This window comes from Diadema setosum, chromosome 3 (assembly GCF_964275005.1).
Source record: "Diadema setosum chromosome 3, eeDiaSeto1, whole genome shotgun sequence".
NCBI lineage: Eukaryota > Metazoa > Echinodermata > Echinoidea > Diadematoida > Diadematidae > Diadema > Diadema setosum.
Window position 1 is genome coordinate 8789066 of NC_092687.1, and position 26943 is coordinate 8816008.

Consider the following 26943-nt stretch of genomic DNA (forward strand, 5'->3'; position numbering starts at 1 on the left):
ATGGAGTCAACAGAAAACAGAAGGTAAGGTAATTATCTTTTGAATTTCTCATGATAGCAGCAGTGGACCAAGTGCGCTGTTTAGATCGTATTGAACGTTGGGTGAGGTCAAAGGTATTGTGTGGTTTCTCATGGTAATTGAATGTGGAGACATATAAGTGTAAGTGTAAAATTAATGCATGATTGTAGAGCTTTTGATGGTGTGCTATGTTTTGAAGCAGGGGAAAATTAGGGATATTTGTCAAGTGTTCTTGATTGGTGAATAGGACGTACTTGTGTAAACCAACAGTTGGGTCTTTGTAATGTAATCTTGCCATGGAACAAAGTTGACATGATGAAACAGGCCATACTGTATATGTGACCCGCTACAACAAAAAGGTCCTAAAGTCGCGCACGGCCGAAGCCGTGAAAATCGAGTTTGAAGTCAGAGCATCATAATTGGTCAAAACTTACAATTTTCTGATTTTGACATATTATTGGAGTCTGACATGTCTTCTATCATCTGTCGAAATTTTGAAGCAAAATGATGAAAGGAAAGACCAAAAAATAGCGTTTTTCTGGGCCATGGTTCGAAAATTTGGATTGAGCGCCACAGATAGGCTCCGCCCCTAACAACGACCGCAGAGATCTCATTGGTCAGTTTGCTGCTTGCCGCTAACCGAAGCGTGAAGCTCGCACACTGCCAAGTCGACTGGTGCGTGCGGGCGGGGTGCGCTATGCCCAGCCGCTTCTCCTGGCATTGTCGTCACTGATTGGTCGGTGAGGAGACCGCCGACGCTGTGCTTGAATGAGCATTTCGGGGGTTGCTAGGGTTTACCTTCTATTGTCCGGAGGTGAAAACTGACTTGCGTGTCCCTTGATCGCGGTTGCGTCGCAAGGAAAACTTTTAGGGCGCTTTTCTCGAAACAGTGATTTCCCATACGTCTCGACATGCTCTCTTTTAAACATCGATATCTCCGCAGCCGATTATTTTCATAAGATGTGTTATATATCAATTTAAAGCAGAAAGATTAGGGAATTTTGTCATGGAATTTTCAAATAATCGACCTCACCCGACTTTAGGATCATTTTGTTGTAGCGGGTCACATATGTTCACTGGTCCTTGTTACTTTCATTTTAACCTTCAGTGTGCTTTATTTGCTAGCTGGAAATCCCTTAATGATGTGATTTGAAGGTAGCTTGAGGATACTTAGGCTTGTAAGGTTTCCAAATTTTTGCGATCTGCTGGAATATGCAGGTCATGAAAATGTACAATGTTAACACTGTTCCATTGGCAATTAAGGGACAAGTTCAGCATAATATACGGTACAATATTTGTATTTGTGTTGATTGAGAGAAAGCAGTTATCTGTAGAACACAGTGAAAATTTGAGGAAAATTGGAGAATCCGTGTGAGAGTTATGAATTTTTGAAGTTTCAGTGCCACCATCGCCCGATGGGAACCTACTGCAGCTTGTGATATCACATGCGTAGAACAATATAAAGGCAATGTAAAGAAACTTCAACATATTTCCACGGAATTACTTGCAAAAGAAAGAGCTCTGGACTTGCATCTTTCAGAAGGCTGGGAGAAAGATCAGCAACAAGTCAAGGGAGGGTGTTTTTCTTTTCTTTTCTTTTCTTTTTTTAGGACATTTTGTGGAATTTTCTTTCATATGTTTCCCTTATATCATGTGACATAAACTGTAGTAGTCTTCTCATCCAGCAGTGACTGCACGAAAAATTAATAACATTTGAATTGATTGTCTGATTTTCCATAAGCTTTCACTGATTTTTTCCCCACTAATATTGCTGCATTTTCTCAATCTACAAAAGATAAACATGTCCTAGTCCAGAAATCACTACAATGGTAATAATCACTGATTGCATCAACATCTTCTCACCCACACAGACAGCCGATGGAAGGCCAGCTGTACAAGTACACCAATGTGGTGAAGGGCTGGCAGTACAGATGGTTCGTCATGGACCCCGCCAGGGGGTACCTAGAGTATTTCATGGTAAGAATGATGTTTAATACAATCTGTATACCTGCCTGAAGCACTCCAGTGAAAGAGCATCTCTAAGGTGGTGTAAAGTATCAAAATGAAATTGGAAATGCCACGCAACATTAACAACATCATGGTTAACTCTTTCAGGAACATGGCCTCAAAATGTCATTTCCATTGTATACGAATAGTGCACTTTACAGAGGATGTACATGCTATCAATTGATTGCATGTTTGATTTGTTGATAGATAGATAGATAGATTATTTGATTGATTGATTAATTAATTAATCAATTGACTAATTAATTGATAAATTGAGTGATTGAAAGATTGATATATTGATTGATTAAATGTTTAATTGACTGATAAACTGATATTCTTTATGGACTGATAGATGGATAGATGAATTGATTGATTCATTCATATTTTGATCAATTGATTGATTGATTCATTCATTCATTCATTCATTCATTGATCACTAATTGATTGATTTTACTCCAATTCCAGAATGAAGAAGGCAAGAGACAGAAGCCGAGAGGAGCTATCCATCTAGGTGTAAGTATCCAGTCTTACTTCTTTCTCATGGGCTTCTTATTTTCTGATAGGGTAGCAGCTGTGAAAAAGGGGGGAGGGGGAGGGGTGTGGAAATGGAGTTAAGGGGAATATTGCGACCAATTCTGATTCCACACTGTCAGCGGCAAAATGGCTTTGTTGATGGGCGTGTCTGCCTTACAATCCAGTGTCTTGGGTTTGATTCTCAGTGAGCCTAGCTGAGAACTATAATGTGTCTATATCACACCATCCTCACGATCCCTCAGACGTTAGGACAAAAATATGAAGGTCCCGTGAATGAGAGAGTCACAAGCCATGTTGCAGAATAATTACCGATATGCCACTTTAATAGTTCTTCACAAAAGAGCAGGGTGCCAACCTGATGAAGTAGTCCACAGCAATTACACAAGAGGAAAACAAGTGGGAGATGCCAATTACCCCTTGTGATCCACCCCAGGTGACTAGCTGTACCGGTAGTCAGCAAATGATATCAAGCAGGCACACAAGTTCCCCAATACTGCAGTGGTCTGTACCTATTCCAAGATCGTAGACTTTCTGGAGTGTGTGACAGATGCAACTATGGGTGCGTTCGAGCGCTCTCCTAAAGCGAACTGTACCGTACCGTACCCGCGCCAGAGGAGCATTCGAACGCTCCTAAAGTGTACTGTACCGTACTGTACCGAGCCAAAAGTGAACCACTTCCCGATGTGCTCCAAAAGCGTACCAAAGCGTACCAAAAGTTCGTTGTAAAGCATGCGCGTATCATGCGCATACGTCACAATGCAAAAACATCATTCTCTTTGTTCTGGACAGCTGTAAGTAGTTCAAGCGCCAGGGGTGAATGACATTCTTGCTACAAACAAGCGTGACCTTTCTAAAAATAACTCGTGAGTACGCTTTCTCCACAGAGCGCTCAAACGCTCCAAAATTGGCATGGTACGGTACGGTACACTTTAGTTCAGTTCGCTTTGGTTCGCCTTAGAGCGCTCGAATGCACCCTAAGAGGATGCACCAGTGATCTATCTGTGCTTCTCACAGGTTATCCCCGTTCACATCTGGGGGATGCTCCCTGAAAACTTAAGATTTATCTCTTTATGTCCTGACAGTACAGTACAGAAGCTTCCCTGACTTGGGAACTGAAATGCAACAAAGGTGTGCATTGTACTGCAAAACCAGAAAGTGGTATGAAACTTGCGTGCATTGGAGCAGATGGCCTTTTTTACGGCATGAAACTTTGAAACTACACATTGCCAACAATGAAAAAATTACAAGTATACTATAACAAAAAAAGAAAAAAACTTTTGCGGGCATTTTATTTTCACGAATTGTGGCTCCTACAATATTGACAAGTATGTTCTGGATAGCTCTTTGGAAACTTCAATAGTGTGATATGTAGATGTTGGCACCCCCCCCCCCCCTTCCTTCACAGTATCTCTGAAAGGTGTCATCATATCATGAGGTGTCACATACAGAAATACTTCAAATTAACTGTTATAATATTCACTGTCACACTGTCAGCGTGAACATAAATACATTACAATGATACGACTGTCGTTCATACTCTATTTTTCTCCTCTTGCTATTGGTTGCTAAGGGGGCGGTCGTGTCGCCCAGTGATGAGGACTCACAGACGTTCATGGTGAATGCGGCCAATAGCGAGGTGTACCGCCTCCGAGCCCAGGATGCGAGGGAGAGGCAGCTGTGGGTGAGCCGTCTTAGAGCTGTGGTCCAGAGGCAACGAGAACTTATGATGGTAAGCAACACACAGTTATCGTTAGCACTACGAAGACATTTTCACGTACTGTATACGGTATACATGTATATTGCACAGATGGGTGCACATTTCCAAGGTGAAAATGTAAAATGGGACATCTGGTTATTTTCTGTTTCCAATGTGTATTATCCCCAATACAGTATGATCTTGTGAACACTTTTATGAGGGATAACTTTGCCCCAACTTTGCTTCAAACAAGCAACCTGTTAAAACTTATGCCAAAATCAAGTTTGGGGGTTAACAAGGACTGACAAAAATGTGACAGTTTTGTTGGTCCACTGTTACACACTTTACTTCACCAAGTCTAGAAATGGCATAAAACACAGTTTTCAGTAGAATTTATCCATTGAAGACCAATCCTGAGTATACTCTGGGAGGTGTCTATGGGAAATGTATGTTAAAGCAAGTTCAGCTCGTTCTCAACAGGTTAAGGGCTGATATTGTCTTTCTTATCAATATCAGGCCACTCATTTGAAAAACAAATTTTCAATTAACATTTTCTAGTTGACATTCATATGTTAGTATAGATATAAATGTCAGTCCAGTGCTACATTCACTTTTTCAGCAGGATTTCTCAGTATATTTATAATGCTAAGTTTATTGTCAACACAAAATGTAAGAGACTTCTCTCAAAGTCTGTGAGTTCTATTCATTCTATGATACATTCAAAATATCTCTCAAACATCTTTTTGGCAACCAAGGACTTCCGAGACCCCGCCCTGAATGCCTCCTCTGAGTCGCTCACCAACCGCACAGCCTCCAAGTGGAGCCTCCACAGGAACTCACCGCGCAGCTCCGTCTCATCGCACGGTGGATTAGGAGGAGGAGGAGGCGGTGGCGGGTTGTCACGGCAACACAGAACATCGGCCACACTGACAGCAACGCAGGAATCCCTCAGGAATGCCAAAGATATCCTGATCGTGGCTGAAGAACAGCAGAAGAACATGGTCCAAAATCTTGAGGTACTGTTGCTTTCCTTTCAAAGAAGGACTGCATTAGCTTCTGTTCAATTCAAGCATACTTTATTGCCTTCAAACGAAATTGGGTACATAATACAAAGGATACTTTGACAAACTATATTTGATAACAATTCGTAAGAAGTTTTTCTTCCAATAAATTTTGTTATCTTCACCATCTTGTGTCTCACTATGAAAATGATGGTTGTATAGTTCTCCAAGGGTAATATTTGAAAGAAGACCTCGGATATTCCATGTTTTGTCTTTTTCTTTTATCTGATATAAATGAGGCTATTTTATTTTTCCTTCTGTTAATGATATTTTGCACCACTTTGATATTGCAATCGTGTGGAAACAAGAGAACAGTTTTGCACAGAATTTCACTTTGTTTCTGTGAAGTATATTTGAATCCCATCTTGACCAATGATCTTTGTAGAAGTAACTTGATAGCTCATTTGCCCATTCGCACTGTACAAACAAGTGAAGCCACTTTGCCGCCATCTTACCAGGCACACTTTATGGGATTTGTACACATTTTACAGCAGAGACTGTCGCCAAGATCATGTGATGTTGTGAGCTCCATAAACAAGTGTATGGGCAATGTGAGTAGTAAGATGGCGGCACGGTGGCTTCAAAGGGATTGACCTATGAGCTATCCAGATACCTCCTGTAGAGATCAGTGATCTTTGCCTAATGTACAACACTGAATTGTCTCTATCTTCCTCCACAGGCTTTACCAACCACTGGGCCTGGAATCAACAGTCTTGACCATGTAAGTGGATAATGTTGGGACACCTGATATTACAACCACTGTAATATTTCTGAGTTGAAACAGACTTCTCTTTAGATTTCCATGATGCTTTACTGAAAATGAAATTTTTTACCTTGCTAATAGTTTCCTCCCGTAAACCTAAGTCCTAGGAAAAAAATTCCCCAAGTTGTCTTCTAGACTGTATTTAAATGTCTTTTCTGAATTCTATTCCATATCTTATATTGGAGAAAAACTCGATTGAACCAGTTAAATGTGATAGATCTGCACAGATCTGAGACAGGAAAAATTACAAGACCTTGAAAACTGGAGAATCATTTGTAAATCTTTCACTCTACCACTCCCCTACCTCAAACCCCAATTCAGAAAACCTTCTGCATCATATTTGTAATTCTGTTCCTCAGAAAAGGCTGCAAATAAATGGGCAGGATATTTGAAGAGTGTAATGCAATATCACATCCAAATTTTCACTTTCAGTTATCAAGAAGCCTTTAAGTCCTGATACACATATAGCAAGTTCAATGTAACCACATATTAAATAAATCTTAAGAGGTGCGCTTCAGATAGAAAGTTGAGTGTGCTAAAAATTGTGACAATGTTTTGAGCATAAGATGCTAGAGATCCTCGGATTGTATTTTTTTTTTTCTTTTGTCATAATCTTTTCCCTCAGGATTGCCTGCTGCTGAAAGCCACCTCCCAGGCCACAATGGAATGTCTCGAGGACTGCCTCACCATGCTGCAAAGGCAGGAGTTGACTCAAGGTCAGAGGTCGCCCGCCGAACTGGAGCTCTCCCAGAGTATGGCCAACATCAGGTACATGTGAGGGACGAGGGAATGGGGATAAACCAGAGGGGAAGGAACACATCTATAGGTGGACCTCGTTATGAAGAGATCAAATATAACAAAACTCTCTTTGCTCGTTGAAGACGAGTCCCAAAGTATACTTGGGCAGGTGTCTATGGGAAATGCATGTTGTAGCAAAATCAGCCCATCCTTAATGAGTTAATATACCAACGTGGTTTCCCAGGTCCAAACTCTAGGTAGACGTGTATATTTCTTTGTTTTTTGTACCCAGTAGCGGATCGGGGCCCTGTTTCATAAAGCTGTTCGTAAAGTTACGAACAACTTACAAGCGACTGGTGATCAGTTCTGATGTGCTATACTTATCAGAATTTCCATAATTCAGCACAAGAACTGATCACCAGTCGCTCGTAAGTCGTTCGTAACTTTACGAATAGCTTTATGAAACACCCCCCTGGTATAATAAGAAACATGATGTAACAAGGTAATTGCCATTGTTTTGAGGTCCTTATAACAAAATTCTCCTGTAGTGAAGCCTTGTTATAAAGAGGTTGGATATGATAACCCTCTTAAGAGGAGGTGAGTTTGCAGTTCCCAACTCTTTATATTTCTTTGGGTTTTTTTTTTTTTGAACTGTGGCATAGTGAGAAACCTGTTATAATAGGGTAATTGTCGTGTGTTTTGGTCCTTGTTTTAACGAGGTTCCTTGCAGATCAGTGGATTGCACTATTCCTGCCCCTGTCCCAGTCAACAAAGGATACAATCATGGTTAACTGATGATGATTACACATATTTAAACCTTTCCTGTGCATGCATTGAATGAATGAAAGTTCTTACAGGGTTATACAAACCTTTGTCATTTATGTCTATTGTCTGTATGTGGACGTATCTGTGTGTACAGTACTGCAATGTGTAGGAATCTGGGAATTTGAATAGTACAGAGCGAATGTAGCTAGCTCAAGTAACAATAGTCTGTCTGTAGGGGAAGATCTGGGCTTCACACAAAATGCCTGCCTCTATTAAAGGGATCATACAGTATTGGTGGAGATGAGAATGGGCTTTTAACTTTTTGTGAGATATCAAGAAAACACTTATGATATAGTACAGAACATACCATTTTAAAGAGGAATTCAAAGTTTATTTTGATGAAAATTGGGTTTGGAATGACTGAAACATCACAAAAACAGAGAAAAACAAAGCGATCATAAAAAAGTGTGGGTCCCACACTTTATTAGAATCGCTCTTTTTTGATATCTCAGCCATTTTAAAACCAAGTTTCATCAAATAAACGTTTAATTCCTCATAGAATTACATGCTCTTTCATATTTCATAAGAGGTTTCTCATTATCTCACCAAAACAAAAAAAAAGTTAGAAACCTGAAATTAGGTCTCAACCAAAACTATATGATCCCTTTAACCCGTCAAAGACTAGTCCAGAGTGTACTCGGGCAGGTGTCTATGGGAAATGCGTGTTATACAAAATGTAGCGAAATCAGCTGGTCCTCAACGGGTTAAATCTTGCAGCTTGTCTGATCTCTGTCCCTTTTTCTATCACTCTTTCTATATCACTCTTCATTTTCTTTCCAAATCAGGCCAAGATTATTCTTTTTACAATCCTTTTGAACAGAATGCTCAAATGGGAGCATATAATTAATAGTCACTTTAATAGCAATACAGGAAAGGAACATCCTTTTTTTAAAGTGGGAAATTAAAGGGATCGTACAGTTTTGGTTGAGACCTAATTTCAGGTTTCTAACATTTTTTGGTGAGATAATGAAAAACCTCTTCTGAAATATGAAAGAGCATGTAATTCTATGAGGAATTCAACATTTATTTGATGAAAATTGGTTTTGAAATGGCTGAGATATCCAGGAAAGGGCGATTCTAATAAAGTGTGGGACCCGCACTTTATTACGATCGCTTTGGTTTACTTTATTTTTGGATGTTTCAGCTATTTCAAGCCCGATATTCATCAAATAAACTTTCAATTCCTCTTAAAATGGTATACTCTGAACTATATCATAAGTGTTTTCTTGGTATCTCGCTGAAAGTTAAAAGCCCAATTCTTATCTCCATCAATACTGTACCATCCCTTTAATGTTCTTTATGGATTTCACATGCAATGTGTGTGATTGATATAATATTCTTACAGGGTGTACATATCTTCTGTCATGATTGAATAAGGACATGATACAGGGTGCTCAGTGTTAATATGAATAGGAGGGGAGAATACATTTGAATAGCAATACAATATAATGTATTGGAGATAAAAGATGCAGTCGAATGTACCACCCCCCCCCCCCCCCAATAATATTCATCATTGATTCAAACACAACATGTTTGCCATGGTATTATTCTGTGAAGCAACAAAATATATTTCTTGTATGTACTGTGCTGGTATGGCAATCTTTTAAGAGTGTACTCATGCATTAAAGGTACTAGCCCACATTTGCAAACCCACGAAAATCAAAACTGCATAAAACAGGTCCAATATGACTTCAAGTACAAGTTATAACAGTAGCATCACCTGTCGCTCTTTGTCTATACCATTCAATAAAAGAGAGAAAATCATCGTTTTAAAATCAATTTTCAAACCGGGTCAACCCAACCCAAAATCGAATTACGAGCGCGGGCTATAGCTATGTACATTGTACATGTAACACGTACGTGGACCGAAGCTATAGCGAGCATTATACGCATACATACGGATTACGGTGCATTTTCATTTATTTTTATGAAAGTAATGGACTAATTGGAACGAAATTTTGCACAGGTGTTACTGCAATCATACCCAAACTCCATGCTCACTATGAGACCAATTGCTGCAGGTTTACAAATGTGGGCTAATACCTTTAAAGCACAGTTCACTGTAGCTTTGATGGGGTACTATATGTACGTGCTGAAATGGTTGCTGTATTGCAAGGGTACTGGTAAAGGCCACAGGCAAGTATACGAGACATTAGGAAGCCTTCAGAGAGAATCACCATCCTATTTTGGTGACAAAGCTTTAGATGCACTTACTTGTTTGTACACTAGATAGACTTAGTCTGTTCTGGATCCTGAAACCAGCTTCTGACGAAATTTTCTGGCTGTGTAAATTGCCCTGAAAATTATATTTCTTCACTATGTGGACATTTTTGCCAGTTTTATACTCTCCCGGACTAGCCCCCACACAAACAACTATTGAAAACCATGTATTATTGGATGATATCAAAATTTATGCAGAAATTATGTTGTCTGTTAGAATGACATGTGAGTGAAGCTTAAATTGAAATAGGTAAAAAAACTGAATCATTCAAAAGTTTCCACTTGTGCAGTATTCCCATTTGAAATGAGAGCAAAACCACTCTTCCCCCCCCCCCAGCATGACCTCAATGTGTACACATGAATATTGCATTTATATGTTTGTATGTCTTCTCTGTCTCTCTGTCTGTCTGTCTGTTTCTCCTCTTTTAAGTGTTGTGTATATATTGCCTTGAATATGACGGTATGATACCTGTATCTTTGTTTTTCATGGTCTTGAGTCTTGCACCTCCAGTAGCAAAGTCTGTTCATGTACATACACTTTCCTTGTGTCGGTCTGGAGTATTATTGTGTTGAACATGGTGATGAGGGCTGCTGTTATGAGGTATTGTTAACGTTGCCATTTTTCAAGGTCTGGAAATTGGCACATATTTTGCACTTTGCTTTTAAAAAGTGGGTATAAATATGAGAAGAAGCAAAATATTTGGAGAGATGCTGGCCGATGTGAAAAATGAGCGACATTAATTTTCCACTTTTACAGTACTCCCCAGAGATGTGAAGTGCCAAAAAATTAGATATTGCATGTAAAATATGGAAATAGCTACAAGACTTCTTGGTTTCTGGGCATTCAGCAAAGTCTTAAAACATTTCAGTTCTTTCAGTTAATTAATGCTGATTGGACAGTACTTTGAAGCTTTGTTTGGTACAATGACTGTGCATATATACAACTCATGTGCTTTTGCAAGTAAAGTTTGGTGGCATACATAAATACATACATTGCATTTACAGAATTAAATAAAAAAAAAGGGTGGCATGAGAAGTGTTTGCGTTATTATAGAAATTGGTTTCTTAATGTTTTTATTGAGGAAAGATATAGTATGAAAAGAATTTTTTTTTTTACTTTTTTGTATTGTTTTCAATACAAGAATACAAAGTTGGTTGTTGGAATTTGCATACAAAAATCATTGCTTGGTATTCCAGCGTCCCTAGAGGCTGAGGTCTATCCATAGAATATAACAGACTTTGATCAATTATAATTCAGTCATACAATAGTGTCTGCTTGCTTTATACAGACTGTATTAGTGAATCGATTTATTGTGAAATCATGTAGTATTGCCAGGTCTCCGTAGTTTTGGCTGGAGGCGTCCTGAAAATCTAATTTCTCTTCATATTTCTTCATATCTTTGCAAGAGAATACAAAATACAATTGTATAATGAATGCACAATATCTATTTTCTCTGACTCTGGGTTTATCTGTGGGAATTTAGATCCATGTAAAGCACAAGGCTTGATTGTTCTGTGGAATGTCCCTGTGGTTTTTTTAATTTTTTTTTTGTTTGTTTGTTTGTTTGTTGTTGTTGTTGTTGTTGTTTTGTTTTGTTTTGTTTTTTTTTTTTGGGGGGGGGGGGTAGGGGTTAGAATAGTAGCAGCCATGTACCATATGAAAACCACCCTACCCAGCTGGCATGTTGTTGTGGATGGGAGGTCTCACATGGTATATATGCACACACCCTGTTCTCTTTATATTTAATCTATGAGTAGTTAAAAGGGATGGTATAGTTTTGCTTCAGGTGAGAATTCAGCTTTTAACTTCTTACGAGACATTTAGAAACCACCTGATGAAATGTTAAGAAGTCTACAATTCTAAGAGGAATCAAAAGTTTATTTGATGAAAATTGGTTTTGAAATGGCTGAGATATTCAAAAACAAAGTAAAACAAAGCAATGGTAATAAAATTTAAGTCCTGCCTTTTTATAGGAATTGCTTTGTTTTAGATATCTTGGCCATTTCAAGACCAATTTTCATCAAGAAAACCTTGAAATGTATTCTCACAGTTCCATTCTTTTTCATATTTTTCTCATTATCTCGAAAAATCATCATAAAAAAAGGTGGAAACCTCAAACCTCATCTCAGCCTAAACTGCACCATCCCTTTAAACTGTGTAGTCAGTCATACAGTGCAACTCTGTGTAGTAATAGTAATACATTCCTGGTAGTCGGTCATACACTTTGCGTAAAAAGTCATATACCACACACTCTGTAGTGTAGCTGTGTCTTTACAACATGTCCTCACTTCATTGTGTCACTGTAGCAGTAGTAATAGTAGTAAACAGAATTTTGACTGTAATGAAATGCTTGCCGGAGATCGTCTCTCAACTTTTGCAAATGCTATCATGTGCCTACTGTGAATAATGACAACTTTACACTAAGTCTTTGAACAAAAAAAATAACAACAATAACAAAGAAAAAAGAAATGTGATCATGAGTTTGCTACTCTGCAAAAGAGACTGATTTTTTTTTTTTTTTTTTTTTTTGGTAATAAAGCCATTTATGAAATATTTCTCAAATTTATTTTGAGTCTGAAAGTGCCTGATTTGGAACTGTTTGCATGTGACAGTAACCTGCATGTCAGACCGTATACAGTACTAACAAGAATTTATCTACTGTTCAGTGTCTGTATGTTGTTATAAGTGACCCTCTGGAAAGCTACAGTTGTAAGTTTTGCATGCATTGGTTGTGGGCATAAGAAGACGAAGATGTTTTTGTTTGTTTGTCCTTTGAAAACAAGGTACATGTATGAACTCATAGTAAAGTGGGGGCTTGTCCGGGAAGAAGTGGGGACCTCTGCAGGGTCACAGATAGCAGTTGCCAAATCATTTTTATCTTTTACTTTGCTTCTTCATGGAAGCTAAAATTCAAAGAAAAATAATCGTGAAAGCTCTCAGTCCTTCGAATCAAATTTTGCCTTTCTGAAATAGCCACACAGCATTTCATTTTTCTCAGGTAAAATCATTTAATAGTGGTGGCAAAATAGATATTCTTTTATGTGTTATTTATTTGTCCTCCATAATAGACAAATGAATGCTAATGACATCAGTGAATATTGTGGAATGTCTAAAGAACGGGATGTAATGAGAGTTGATCTTAGTGTAGCAGATAGTCGGCATGTGTGGAACATTTTTAACACCTGGCAGTGGACTTTGACACATCAAGTGTAGCTTAACACTGTTGGAATAGAGTTTAACACCATGTGAAAGGAGAATATTACACAGTCACTTTAATAACAGAACACTGGAGCAATAGTATGAGACACCGGGTCGTCAATCCCTCGTTTGAGGCGAGACCCCACTTTAACGAAGCTAACTGGGGTGCTATACCCCCCTAACGATTCTTCGTTTGAGAGTTGGGAGTCGAAGTACTTGTCCATTGCAAATTAACTTTCTGCTCAGGCGTGACAAACCTGGAGGCCAAGCCAGGGTTTAATGACTACAGCAGCTGTCGTATTACGTAAGAGCATGATAAGGATATCTGCCTGTGGCACACCATTCAAAGTGAACTCAATTTTCTCTATCCTTTCTAAAGTTTTCAATTTTATATTCTATTGAGAAATTCTATGGTCATCCATTTTACATTTCGAACGAAAAAAATTGACCCGTAAATAACGAAAATACAGGAATAAGAAGGAGAGCATTGCCAGTTTGCCGGTGCTGCTCACTGTTGGGGATAAAGTACAAGCCGTGGATGAGTTGGGGAGGTGGGCTGCAGTACACATGCTCTGTCTGCATACGCTGAATGTCTACACTCACACACACACACACACACGTACACACACACGCACCATGGAGCTACATAGCCCATGCCAACTTAAAACCAAAACAATCTCCTCCTCTCTTGCGTGATCCTACTGTATTCACGTTGTAGATGTTATGTGTAGATGATGTTGTGTACCACACTCACATGTTCAGTGCATGGTCTGTTGTACTGCAGCATGTCTAGACCTGTGTATTTGTTGCATTACATTGTAGTGTTAGATGTTCAAATGGTGTTCTGGTGTATATGTCTGCACTTTACACGTACAGTACCTCCCAGCCAGTGTCCAGCATTTATAATGTTGCATGATGTAAGGTAACACACAAGTGCAGTGTGATGCGGTGAAAGCAGCATGGATCCCATCTGTTGGAGTGTTGGTTCACAGCGTGATGTGAGATCAATTCAACCAACTACAGGCTCACCTGTCAGTAAAGGTCGTCATGATAAGCAACAGGAATGACAAGACCAGTCTCCCACACTGCCCCCCCCCCCCCCCGGAAAAAACAAACAAACAAACAAACAAACAAACAAACAAACAAAACAAAAAAAAACAACTTACAAACTCATTTTTTACTCCATCAGTGTGGAAAGAAAAACCAACTGCACTCACCCACACACACACTCTCACTAGAAAACATTCTGTTTTCTACGGCCCTACAGAACTGTCCTGTCAGGACTTTTCAAAACTGCAGTCAACCTCCCCTAGTTAAGTTAAATCCAGAAATCCTTCAACTTGCCCAACGTTTAACTTACACAATAGAATTAACACATGTTTGTGTCCATCTGGGTAGAATTTTTCATCGACTTGGCCAATTGTTCAACTTATACAAGGTCTGCTAAGATGAGGTTGACTGTACTACAACATTATTACCCCGTTGAGGATGGACTGATTTTGCTACAACACACATTTCCCATAGACCCCTGCTGCCCGAGTATACTCGGGACTCGTCCTCAACGGGTTAAACAAGAACAGAGATAAGTTGAAGAGGCAAAGATGTTGTCATGGTAATACGTTTGTTCTTCCAGCGTGGATATCAGAACACACCTACCCGACACCAAGCCAGGTGCGGAGAATGCAGCTGCTTCGTCAACCTCTGGTCACCTATCAACGAGATCATCAGCAGCCAACTCCAACACGTCGCACAATGTTCCAAGTAGGTGTCCAGGTGACATCCGACAAATTATAGTTCTTCTTCTTCTTCTTCTTCTTCTTCTTCTTCTTCTTCTTCTTCTTCTTCTTCTTCTTCTTCTTCTAATTCTTCTTCTTCTTCTTATTCTTCTTCTTCCTCATCTTCTGTTTCTTTTTCTTTGTTGTCTTCTTCTGCTTCTATTTCCTCCTCCTCTTCTTCCTCCTCCTCCTCCTCCTCCTTCTTGTGCTTCTCCTGCTCATTGCATTGGTGATAATTAGAGTGTGTCCTTCCTCACGAGTTTTGCTTTTATTTTGTAAATGTATATCAGGGAGGAATTTGGTATGACCGACCATGAAGATACATTATATTATGTAGATTACACCATGGAAAATATTACGTAGAAGAAACACAATTTTCGGTTTCGCCAATGTGCAGAAAACTTCTGCGCACGCTGAAAAGCCCTGTCACAGATGCACTGTGGGATTCCTTAGTGCCATTACTTGCTTCCGGTTGTCTTGCGCAAGTTGCACTTCCCATACGATTCAACGGAGTTATTTGTCTGCTTTTCCATTGTAACCCCTTTTTTTGTTGGCTATAATTCAGCTTAAAAGAGTTGAAAGTTTCTCAGTTTTACTGATTTGTGGTCATTACAGTCATGGTTCACTACTGCAAGGCTTCAATTTACTGGTTACATGATGGAAAGCGAAGAAATCTTCAACAAAAATACCTCTGGATAAAGACAGAGCGTGATATGAGTGCATGTAATGCAGCCAAAACCGGGACGAGTTTGTCCCCTGTGCTATCCCATAATGCATCTAAAATACTGCTCTGCGCACAGCACCTAGGTAGTGGCGATACCGAGAATTGAACCTTGATCTTAATTGAAGTCGTCCATATTCTGTTATCTCCAGTGGTAAACTCCGATGATGAAGTACCAGACGTTGACGATGATGCGGACAAGGACCTTGGAGGAGTGGAAGAACACAAGAGCATCATCCTTCACCTCTTGTCACAACTCAAACTGGGAATGGACCTCACCAAGGTGAGATGTCCACTTCTCAGCAGTCCTTTGGATCCCTAGCCTTTTATCATGGCCCATTCGCTGTAACGGGCGAGTGAAGCAAACCCAACCGAGCACGACAGCGCGAGGACCTTTTGAGATCTGCTTCACACATTATTATTCATGACACATGAACCCTACTGAGTATTCATTTTAACAGATTCCAGTTGACCAATGGAATGGCGCCCTCCCCAAATCCTCCGTCTTGGTGTTGTCTGGCCTGTTTGCGTGCATCTTACCACTCTACGTGGAGGTCTGTGGCATGCATTTGCCATATGCAAATCAGGCTTGGGCAGACAGGCACCCTGATTGGTTGACTTTTGCTCCCGAAATCGGGGAGCAAAAATCAGTATTCAAAGGCAAACATAAGGATGGGAATTATGTAGATCTCAAAAGGCTCTTGCACTCAGCTGAGCTCACTTTGTTCACTCACCACCATACAGCGAGCGGGCCTTGACAAAAGGCTAATGAATCCTTTGCTCAGTACTGGGAAACCTTGTTATAACGAGGTTGCGGGGACTGCCAAGTTTGCCTTGTTGTCTGGCACCTCGTTGCAAGTGTACTAAAATGGAGACCAGCTCAATACACTAATGCAAAATCCAAACTGTGAAATTCATCTTATGACAGGTAATAAAATGTTGTAAGCAAGCTTATAGTAACAGAGTTTTGGTGCACTCGTTTTACCACCCAAAATTAGCAGGATTAATTTTTATCTTGACCTTTACTGTAAAAAAGTAAACCACTGCTCACACCCACATGGTTGCCTTTGTAACCTTGTTATATAGATACAGCAAAACAAAAAATACACATTATACCTATAGACTAAGACATGTGTTCTTGAAGCTTTAAGTATGCAATTGTTTTCTTTTTCTGTTAATTTAATTTAGCTTCCTTGTTTATGTGATTTTCACTTTTCTTCCTGTTTTACTCTGCAGTAGAATATTTTTCCACCTGCAGTGGTTGACAACAGTGCATTACAATCATACATTTACATATTATCACCTAGTACAGATCAGGTTAATAACTGAAGGACTAACTTCCCATGTTTGTAAGTCTTCAACTGCTGCATATCTTGAGTTACATAATGAAAGTGTTAAACCAAAGATATTAGAATCCATGATGATAGCTACATTGTACACAGGTGCAATCAGCAAAAAATACACTGTATGAATGTGTTTGTATACATATTCAGCTATTTTTGATTTCTTGGTGCTGGTTGTTTTGATACAACAGACATATTAGGATTATTTGCTCTGTGTTTGTATGTGTATGGTACATTCATTTGCTGCCGTTTGCTTGTGTTTCTTCATACAGGTTGTCTTGCCAACATTCATCCTGGAGAGACGGTCCTTGCTGGAAATGTTTGCAGACTTCATGGCTTTACCTCACATGTTTGTCAGGTATGACAAGCTTGCATGATTAGAAACAGAGCCGCCAAATTTCCCCTAATTCTGCAGGTCATTTTCTAAAAAATTTAAATCTCTCTTCAGCTCCTGACAAAAAAAGGAGAAAAAAAATATACATATGAAGGCCTCCTTTGTCTGGGAATTACTGTAGAAGTAGACATTTTTGCACAAGTGCTTTGTTGCGCTTGGCTGGATAAGATTTAACTTTTTGATTCAATATTGCAATGTAAAGGTTTTGAAAAGCATGAAGAGGATTCTTGCGATGTCATTTTCTATTCATGGATGAAGGTAGTCACTTTTGACGCTATCGTTTGATAGTAGATAATAGTGTATAATAGTACAGGGTTGCTGCAAAACATTGAAAGAAACAGACACATTCTCTCATGCTCAGGACCCTACACACACATACACTATAAGCAAAACGTATATGTACGCATTCAAGTAAATGCACACACTTATGAGGGCAGCTGCTGAAATGGTTATACTAAAGGGGAAAAAATTGAAGTGAACAGGTTTCAAGACCTTCCTTTATTACCCCGTCGTCAATTCTAATCTAAAGCCATGATAAATTTGAAATGCAAAGTGACCCATTAGTTAACATATCATTTTTGATACTCTTTGCATGTAATGGTACGTCAGCTAGTACTACATGTCTCATTTTGCTATCATATCTACTATTGTACCTAAACTGTCTCTGCACACCTTCTTTTTCTTTGTGTCCCACAGAATTCCAACGCTACCAACCGCCGAGGCTCGCATGCTGGCAGTGGTAGAATACTACCTGTGCTCGTTCCACGTGGGTAGAAAGGTCAGTTCAAGAGATTTCACTTCCTGTTCGCACTACACAGTCATTGTGGATCAGTGATGGACCTGTTTTTGTTTTTGCCGAGTTGTTAGATGCAATATGGTGTAGGGGCCTACTGTGTGATTTCTTGTCATCAATGTATTTGATGATTTAAATGTTGTTTAGTATCAAATTACAGGGAGAAAATGCAGCAAAATTTGTGTGCCTTGATTTTCCAGTTTTCTATGATATTAAAAGATTTTTTTATGTGTCAGGTGGCCTAGCAAAGTTAGAAATGATAAACTGCTTATTGGTAAGTATTTTATGGAAAAAAAAAACTTTGAAAGAAAAGATGTTTAAATGGTAATTTTGACTGATGTGTCATTGCACTCATGTCTAGGAATAGTTGCAACAGATCTGTCATTAATGGAAGATGTTTTTCTGTACATGGTTTGTAAGTTTGAGGAATTTTTTTCTTACATTTAGCTCATCTGCATGTGTCAAGATATTGAAGACTTCATTTGTCCTATAATGAATCTTTCATAGTTAATTAGAAAACGATAGTTCAAAGCTATTCGCCCATGACTAAACCTCAGTGCTGGCCTTTTGGCAAACTTATGGAATTATTAGTGACCTTTTCTTGTCACCTTTGACCCCCAGGGGTCACTCGCCAAGAAACCATACAACCCGATCCTCGGCGAGACTTTCCACTGTTCGTGGGATGTGCCGTCTGCTGCAGGCACCGTCGGCCAATCGGGCGACTCCGCTCTGAATGGCGACCACCAATCAGTGGGGGACGGAGTGGGTGTAGGAGGAGTGGGCGGAGCCTCCCATGTCGGGAGGTCGCAAGATCGGGTGACCTTTGTGGCGGAGCAGGTATCCCATCATCCTCCAGGTGTGTAATACTCATGTGACTTCTTGCTGACTCCTTTAACCCGTAGTCTTTGTAACATTACGCTGTCACGCTACTAAACAGTATTACTAAAAATTTTTACACAAACATCTTTTATGTCATCGTTACCACTGTACTCATGTCCAAAATCATATGATTTCATTGTTCATTTTTTGTTTTTGTTTTTGTATTGGGGATTAACAAAAGATAATAGATAATGCAATGTATACATTTGACTTGACAAATTATGTTGTTTTGACAGTATCTAAGAAGTACAAGTTATATTATATCTCTGAATGAATGAATAATGAGAAAAAAAAACCTTGCATACTTGCCAGGATTACCAAAAATAGTTCATATAACAATGGAAAGGATTGATCTGCTTTGTTGGAGCCATTGGTAAATTAAGGAGTGAGGGTGGGCAAGGGAGGGGATTGTAAGGCAAACTCTTGTCGAGTTTTGATTACTTACTGATTCATTGATTTCCGTGTTCTTAGCTAAAGGAGTTCATGCTTGATCAACGTGATGTTTCAGTTAATTGCAGGAATTAACCTGCATTCTTCAAAATTTCATTATATCCCCCCTAAAATGTGGCTTCATCTAATAAGCCTTCATTTGCAGAATAGTGATATAAGGAAGGGAGAGCCGATATATTGTAAGGTTAAAGACAGTTTCAATATAATATTAGCTTAACATTTCAATCATTTAGATATCACAATTTAGTTAAGCATTAAATTATTTATTTTTTGTGACACAATGGAATAGATCTTCTTGTATCATCAATCTTTAAACAAAATTATTTCCACCAAGTCCATAGCTCTGCATGTGGTACCTGTATACTTTACTGGTATCTGCATGTGGTACCTGTATACTTCTATATACTTTGATGCATTGACTTGAGGTACTTGTACCTAGCATACATACTCTTTGAGGTACCTTTAAATTTGAACACTGATCATTTTGTTCATTGCTCTTTGTTCCTTCCACCAGTTTCAGCATTCTATGCAGAATGCCCATCAAAGAACCTGTGCATGAATGCCTACGTCTGGACAAAATCCAAATTCCTGGGCATGTCAATAGGGGTCAACATGATTGGTGAATGTAAGTTTGCGAGCTCAGACAGAGATTTTTCACAAGTGCAAATAGACTGTTAATTTACTACTTTGTGTTCTTTCGCACATGGCTTTACTTGAACAACTTTATCATCAGCCTTCAGCCATAAGGTTCATCCAAACTTGACTGAGTTGTAAAGTTAGCAAGTCCACTCAGGTGTGGCAATGTGCCTCAGTCCAACAGGAAAACCATGGTAACCATGCACAATAGGGATTAGAGGATTAGGTAACCTCTATTCTTTGACAGTTAATTTGCTGGCATTGTACCAATTGCTGAACAATGCACAGTCAGGGTTGAAGTACAATCCCACTTCATGTTATAATTTTGCTTTGATATATTCATGTAATAGATGGTAGAATCACACATACAGAACAGAAGGTTTTCAAATGAAGTACGACTTGTAAGAAAGTTACAGTATGTAATTCTCAAGTTTTTTGTGAGGAGCAAAAGTTGTTCCTGATCTGAAATTTACACTTGAAATAATCCTCCTTGCAGCCATTCTGTATTTCGTATCGTGTATAGTGCATGCCTGGGATGTAAGATATAAATGCAAGTGTTTTTGCCACCAGAAGGCTGCCAACCCGACTACATTGACCCCAGGACCTCACCCCATACATCCAGTTCTGATCACATATCCGCAGGGTTTATCTCTCCAGGGTCACCACCTTACCACTGATTTATTTGTAAAGAATGATGTAGCCTGAGGTTTGTTGTAAATCTGAAGACATATTTGTGAGAAATTGTGGGGTTGCTTTTGCTTGTTCAGGTCAAATGCACTGTTTGACCCATCTCCTGCTGCCACCATGTTCATTATAGACCCACTCATTGTCTTTTGTGTCAGGTTCGGTCCATGTATTGGACCATGGAGAAGTGTACACGCTGAGTTTTCCCAATGCATACGGGCGGTCCATTCTCACCATTCCCTGGATGGAGCTGGGAGGGAAGGTCAACATCCACTGTGCACAGACCAACTATTCAGCAGCTGTCGTCTTCCACACAAAGGTGAGAAAACTTGTCCGCCGTCTCCTATCTAGAGGAAGGTCGATCATGCTGTAGGAGTCTAAACTCTTCGTAATTCATGCAAACACACAAGGTTGGGTTCTAAAGCATGAATGGAATATCTTAACATTCCTCTACTCTTTGAAGCCACGTTCAGTGCTGCTCCAAGACAACATTTGGAGATAAAAAGAAAAGTTTCACATTTCATGAATGTAATAGGTGTATTTCAATGTTAAGGTTTGATTGAAGTGCTAAAGTTTCTTTCCAACAAATTTGGAGGCAATTCAAAGTTATGTTTGGAGGTAAAAGTGTAATTTTTCCACTACATTTGATCGTTGCTCTATTAAGTCAGAGCACACACACATCTGTTAGTTCCAGCATATTGAAATAGATAAGAGCAAACTGCACTTGGGGAGGTCTTTTCTGTAGTTTCTGTCAAACTACCGTTGTAGATTTACATTTTCATAAAATGAAACAAACTTTCACTATCAGCATTGTGTCTGTATGAGAGTGATACCGCCCTCTATTGACCCCTTTCTCTCTCTTGGCCGTTCAGCCCTTTTATGGAGGCAAAGTTCATCGTCTGAGTGCAGAGGTCAAGAATGCGGCCAATCAGATCGTTTGTCGAGCGCAGGGCGAGTGGAATGGAACGTTGGAGATCACGTATGCTTCGGTGAGTAGTATCATGCAAATACTAAACCCCTTGATTGGTTATCTATTGGTTTATTTCTTAATATTTGTTCCCAAAATTATTGCTCTTCTTGTATTCATTCATTTATTTGTATATCTGTATATTTTTTGAAAAAAAATATTATTATTATTATCATCTTTGTTATTAATATTATTATTATTATTATTTGTATTATTATTATTATTATTATTATTATTATTATTATTATTATTATTATTATTATTATTATTATTATTATTATTATTATTATTATTATTATTGTCATTATCATCATCATCATCATCGTCGTCATCATCATTACAATCATGATTTCATGTTTTGATTTGTTTGTTTTATGTTGATGATTCAACTGCTTAACCTGAATGTGTTCAACGAAATAGAGTGAAACAGATATATTTTTCTCAAATATTTGGGTACAGACAGACCGTATCTGCTGAGGATGACGTGCAAAACCATGCCAAAAAACTCTTTTCATATAGCAAGAACAGATGTGAAGAAAATTTTTCTAGGGAGAAAAATGGAAATTTGTGTATTTTTGTGTACAAACCAAATGGTGAGCTGTTTAACACCTAGATCACACTAAGCTGCAATTTGTTTTACTGTATAAACATGTTTTTCATTTTTTAATTTTCACTGATCTACTCCTCTGATTTTTATGTTCTCATGTATGAAATTCCCTCTAAAAGTAAAACATAGTTCTGGTACACCTGCAGAGTTGTAAAATTTTGCTCCCAAATGTGCACGTATGCCGAAGACATGTGTGGAATAATGCTGTAATAACAAGATATTTGTTGGGCAACGATGAAGATGCGAAATATTAACCAAAAAGGTTCGCCAGAGTCGCAGTCTCAGAACTTACCCCATCGGGGTCAGGCTAACTCAGACTCGGGGACAACTCGGCCTCGCTTTGACGGCGGGGCCGAGTTGTCCCACTGGATTGTACAGCGTTGTACTATGGAAGTGCTTTACGTTCTGGCTGGGCAGAGTTATGGGCCAAGTTGATACAACGTGTGCATCAAGGAACGTCTTTGGCACCCATGCAAAATGAATATGTGCATATTTATAAATATGGCAGTCACAAACTGCATGTAAATTTTTTGAAATAGGGTGGAGTTGTCCCTGAAACCAAGTTAGCTTGGATCCTTTTGTAATAAAAGTCAGTATACCGACTTTAATTTTCAATCTCAAAATACTCCAAAACAACTCGTCATTCCGGCAAATTGAGTCAGTCAGGTAAGTTTCTTAGGAGACTCTTTCGATATATCGCAAGGAAATATGAAATAGTGCAAGACGGGTTCTCAAACCCTTACCAGAACTATGTTTTCACTTTAAGTACAGTGTACATGTAGTTACCCCCAGAGCTAATAGATAGACACACATTCTGCCCTTCCTTCAGGGTGAGCGAAGGGTCATCGACACAGCCAAGCAGCTGGGCTGCCCCAAGAGAGTTCGTCCAATCAGCTCGCAGGGCGAGTACGAGTCAAGAAGGCTCTGGCAGCATGTCACGAATAGCTTGAAAGAGGGCGACATTAACACAGCAACGGAACACAAGAGATATGTAAGAATCACTTATTCTCCTTCACACATATTCCATCAAATTTCACCATTTCTCATTTTTATTTTTGACACTACTGCTTCCAGAATCTACCAATACCACTCCTACTACTACTACTACTGCTACTACTACTACTACTACTACTACATGCTACTACTACTACTACTACTACTACTACTACTACTACTACTGCTGCTACTACTACTACTACTACTACTACTACTACTGCTACTACTACTGCTACTACTACTACTACTACTACTACATGCTACTACTACTACTACTACATGCTACTACTACTACTACTACTACATGCTACTACTACTACTACTACTACTACTACTACTACTACTACTGCTACTACTACTACTACTACTACTACATGCTACTACTACTACTACTCCTACTACTGCTACTACTACTACTACTACTACTACTACTACTGCTACTACTACTACTACTACTACTACTACTACTACTACTCCTACTACTGTTACTACTACTACTACTACTACTACTACTACCACTATTGCTATCATAACTAGTTTTATTTCTGCTATTTCATGTAACATGTTATTTTTAGGTGATACGCTATCAGCGTATCACCTATTGTGATTGTCAAAATCTCTCTTTATTTTTTTTTATTCTTCTTTCTTTCTGGACAATTTTGTGTCGTCAATATCTCAACAATGACATTACGGAATGACATGAAATTTTCAGTCAACATGTCTCATAACAATATCTAGCCACAATAAGGTTTTCATGACAGTAACATATCTATGACGTCATTTAGGCGCCATTTTGTGATTTTCGGACCTTGTCACATGATCGATCATAACTTCATAACTAGATGTAATTTCTGCGTCATTTTCGGTGGACATAAAGTTCAGGTCACGCTCTATCTTACTTTTTAACGCTAGTTACCCAGGTCTTCATTACGCGCGCGTAAGAGCGCGTCAAAATTTTAAAAGGCTCAAAACGACTTCCCAATGGGAAATCTCGAAGTTTCAGACAATTTTAAGCGTTTCAAACATTTTCTCGCGTGCGCGTCCGTCCGCGCAATTTCGCGCGCAGAGGGCGTAACCAACATGAAAATGCAATTCTTTTGACTGATTTGGATTCCTGATACTTTGAGTAACAATATCCACTGATTTCCGATCGATGTTGACCTATAACAAAGGAATGCGCTGGCGTCAAAGTTGAAATTTCGTGTGCGCGTCTATGTGGAAATATAGCGAAAAACATGTCTTTGTTTATTTCGCAATAGCTCTTTAAAAAGTCCGTTGACCCTATGTTTTTATTGCATATTACAAAAGCATATGAATTGGAAATAACGTTTCAAGTATCAATATTTCCCGAAATACATTATGACGTCATCATATCATCATCTGAAATCAAAAAAGTGGAATTAATTTTTTTGAGGTACTGTTTCTAACATTCATTTGCTCGTATCTCTGTTGTTTAAGCTCAATATTATCCCAAATTCACATATGTTGTACTTTTAACATTTGCCTTTCAAGTCCATGTCGTGGTTTTGAAATTTGATGACGTTATCATACTTTAAATTGTGATTAAAAGTAAAGATGTAAAATCGGACAAGTTTACGTGTTATGTCTATGGGAAGTGATTTTTTTTAAAACCATCCATTGACTTGACAACGTTTAAGCAACTTTATCTCAGCTGATTTTGCTTCATTTCCTCTGAAATTTAAGTATGTTGTAGCTGAGACAATAAGCTGCAGTTATCATGCATTTTGTTCTTTGAAATCTTCTCATGAGGTTGACAATTTTGCAGTTTAAAACTGAAAATGAGAATGGAATGTGGACGAATCGATTCCTGATTCATCTTTCACATACATAAGTTTACGTTCCTCATATTTTCTCGTCGAGACGTATGGCCGAGTGGTTAAAGGCGCCGTCTCAGAGACGTGAGGTTGCACTCGTGCAGGTTCGAACCCCACAAGATCACGAAACAAAATACCTAGCTATTTTACTTTTTTTTTCTTCAATGGTGTATTACACATTCGTCCATGTAGAAATTACGTTCGTATATAAACGCACCTATACACACACACACACACACACACACAATATCCCTCTGTTTTGTGTTGGAGACCACATTGCTTCGACTGCTGCAGAATGTTGCATCCTGACTCTGTCAAATAGTATGTAATGACGACAACGGAGGTGTTGTACTTTGAGCAATTGTCTTTCAAGTCCATGTCATTGTTTTGTACTTTGATGACGTCATCACACTGAAAATTGTGATTAAAGGCAAGGTATCAAAATCAGCCGATTATAGGTTTTATGTCTGCGGGACGTATTTTTCCGAAATTGCCAGAAATGGCACAGCGACCTCAGTCGTTACAAGGCCGCATTTCCTTCTAGCAATGCAATACATGTTCACGCGGCCACAATTGTTGAGTGGGCATTGACTTTTTCCCCCTGTAATATCTATACATTTTTTTTTCGGCCTTACCGTTTCCGTGGATGTCCCGTGGCCGAGTGGTTAGAGAAACCGTTTTGCATGCACGCTCAATATAACTTCAAGGTGCCTATATCACATTCTTTTCTTTGTCGATCACAGATGACCGACATCTGATGACCCCAGGCGTATCACCTAACTCGTCAGTGTGACGAGTTTCATGTCTCGTTTTAATTATCTTTGCATCATAATAGTACAGCTTCACCATCAAAAGGAAAAACAGACAAATGCATTGAAAAGAGCATTGCATTAGGACAAAGACAGACTAACACAATGACAAGGAAAGCCCTGTCTTAATTTCTCTCTATTTGAAATGAAATTTTAGATGTGATTACATTAATTGTCATTTTTTTTTTTTTTAAGTTTGCTCTAGATGTCTAATTTGGTTAATAAAGATAATAATATGGACTGACTTCTTTCGGTTGAAACAATAATATTATTGTCCTCACTAGAATCATATTGCCCTAGTCTTTCACTAGGGCAATATAATGCTAGTTCAGGCAATAAATGTTATATTGCCCCCAGGGCCAGTCCATATAACATAATCATTATTCTATTGTTGTTGTCATTGTTATTTTTATGTTGATCATTGTGTATTCCACTCAGCTGGAGGAGAGGCAGAGGCAGGAGAAAAAGATTAGGCTGGAGACCAATACCTCATGGCAAACCAAGCTGTTCTCCCCTACAAGTAACAATGGATGGGTCTACAACAACATTCTCAAGCAATAGCCGACTGGAGTACAGCCACCAGCTGTGATGGAAGACTCCATTCATTCCAGGGGGGAGCTCCATAGTTTGTATTCTATTTTGTGTGACAATACACAAGAGCAGAAGTATTTATTCTAAAGAATTTAAATGTTGGGAATCTTGACACAGTGCACATCACAAAATAACACTAAATGACATGATCATGATTCATATTAAGTATTTCTGATTTATTCGCAGTCATTTTATTACATCTTTCTATGTTGCATGTACCTATGTATCAAGTTTGATTTAAATATCATCATTGGTTTTGATAATTCAGTATTTGCTGGTAGGAATGTTAACCAACATGCTGTCCACCCCCGTGGTTATGGTAGTGTCAGGTGTCCAATGCAGTATTAACACATTATTTATGCAGTGGATTCTTCCAATCTCTTAAAATGGGGGGGGGGGGGG

At 38.9% G+C, this 26943-nt stretch overlaps 1 protein-coding gene across 1 annotated transcript; it reads left to right on the top strand.

Annotated features, from left to right (window-relative positions):
- On the top strand, positions 1 to 26532 carry LOC140226718 (oxysterol-binding protein-related protein 11-like). Its single transcript, XM_072307157.1, has 17 exons — positions 1 to 23; positions 1890 to 1995; positions 2491 to 2538; positions 4130 to 4288; positions 5011 to 5271; positions 5996 to 6037; positions 6705 to 6847; positions 14695 to 14828; positions 15710 to 15840; positions 17173 to 17258; positions 17991 to 18072; positions 18709 to 18943; positions 19931 to 20041; positions 20895 to 21055; positions 21609 to 21725; positions 23140 to 23301; positions 26389 to 26532. The coding sequence occupies exons 1-17, from the start codon at positions 1 to 3 to the stop codon at positions 26509 to 26511; spliced, it is 2124 nt and encodes a 707-aa protein (XP_072163258.1). The 3' UTR covers positions 26512 to 26532.
- The last annotated feature ends 411 nt before the right edge of the window (positions 26533 to 26943 follow it).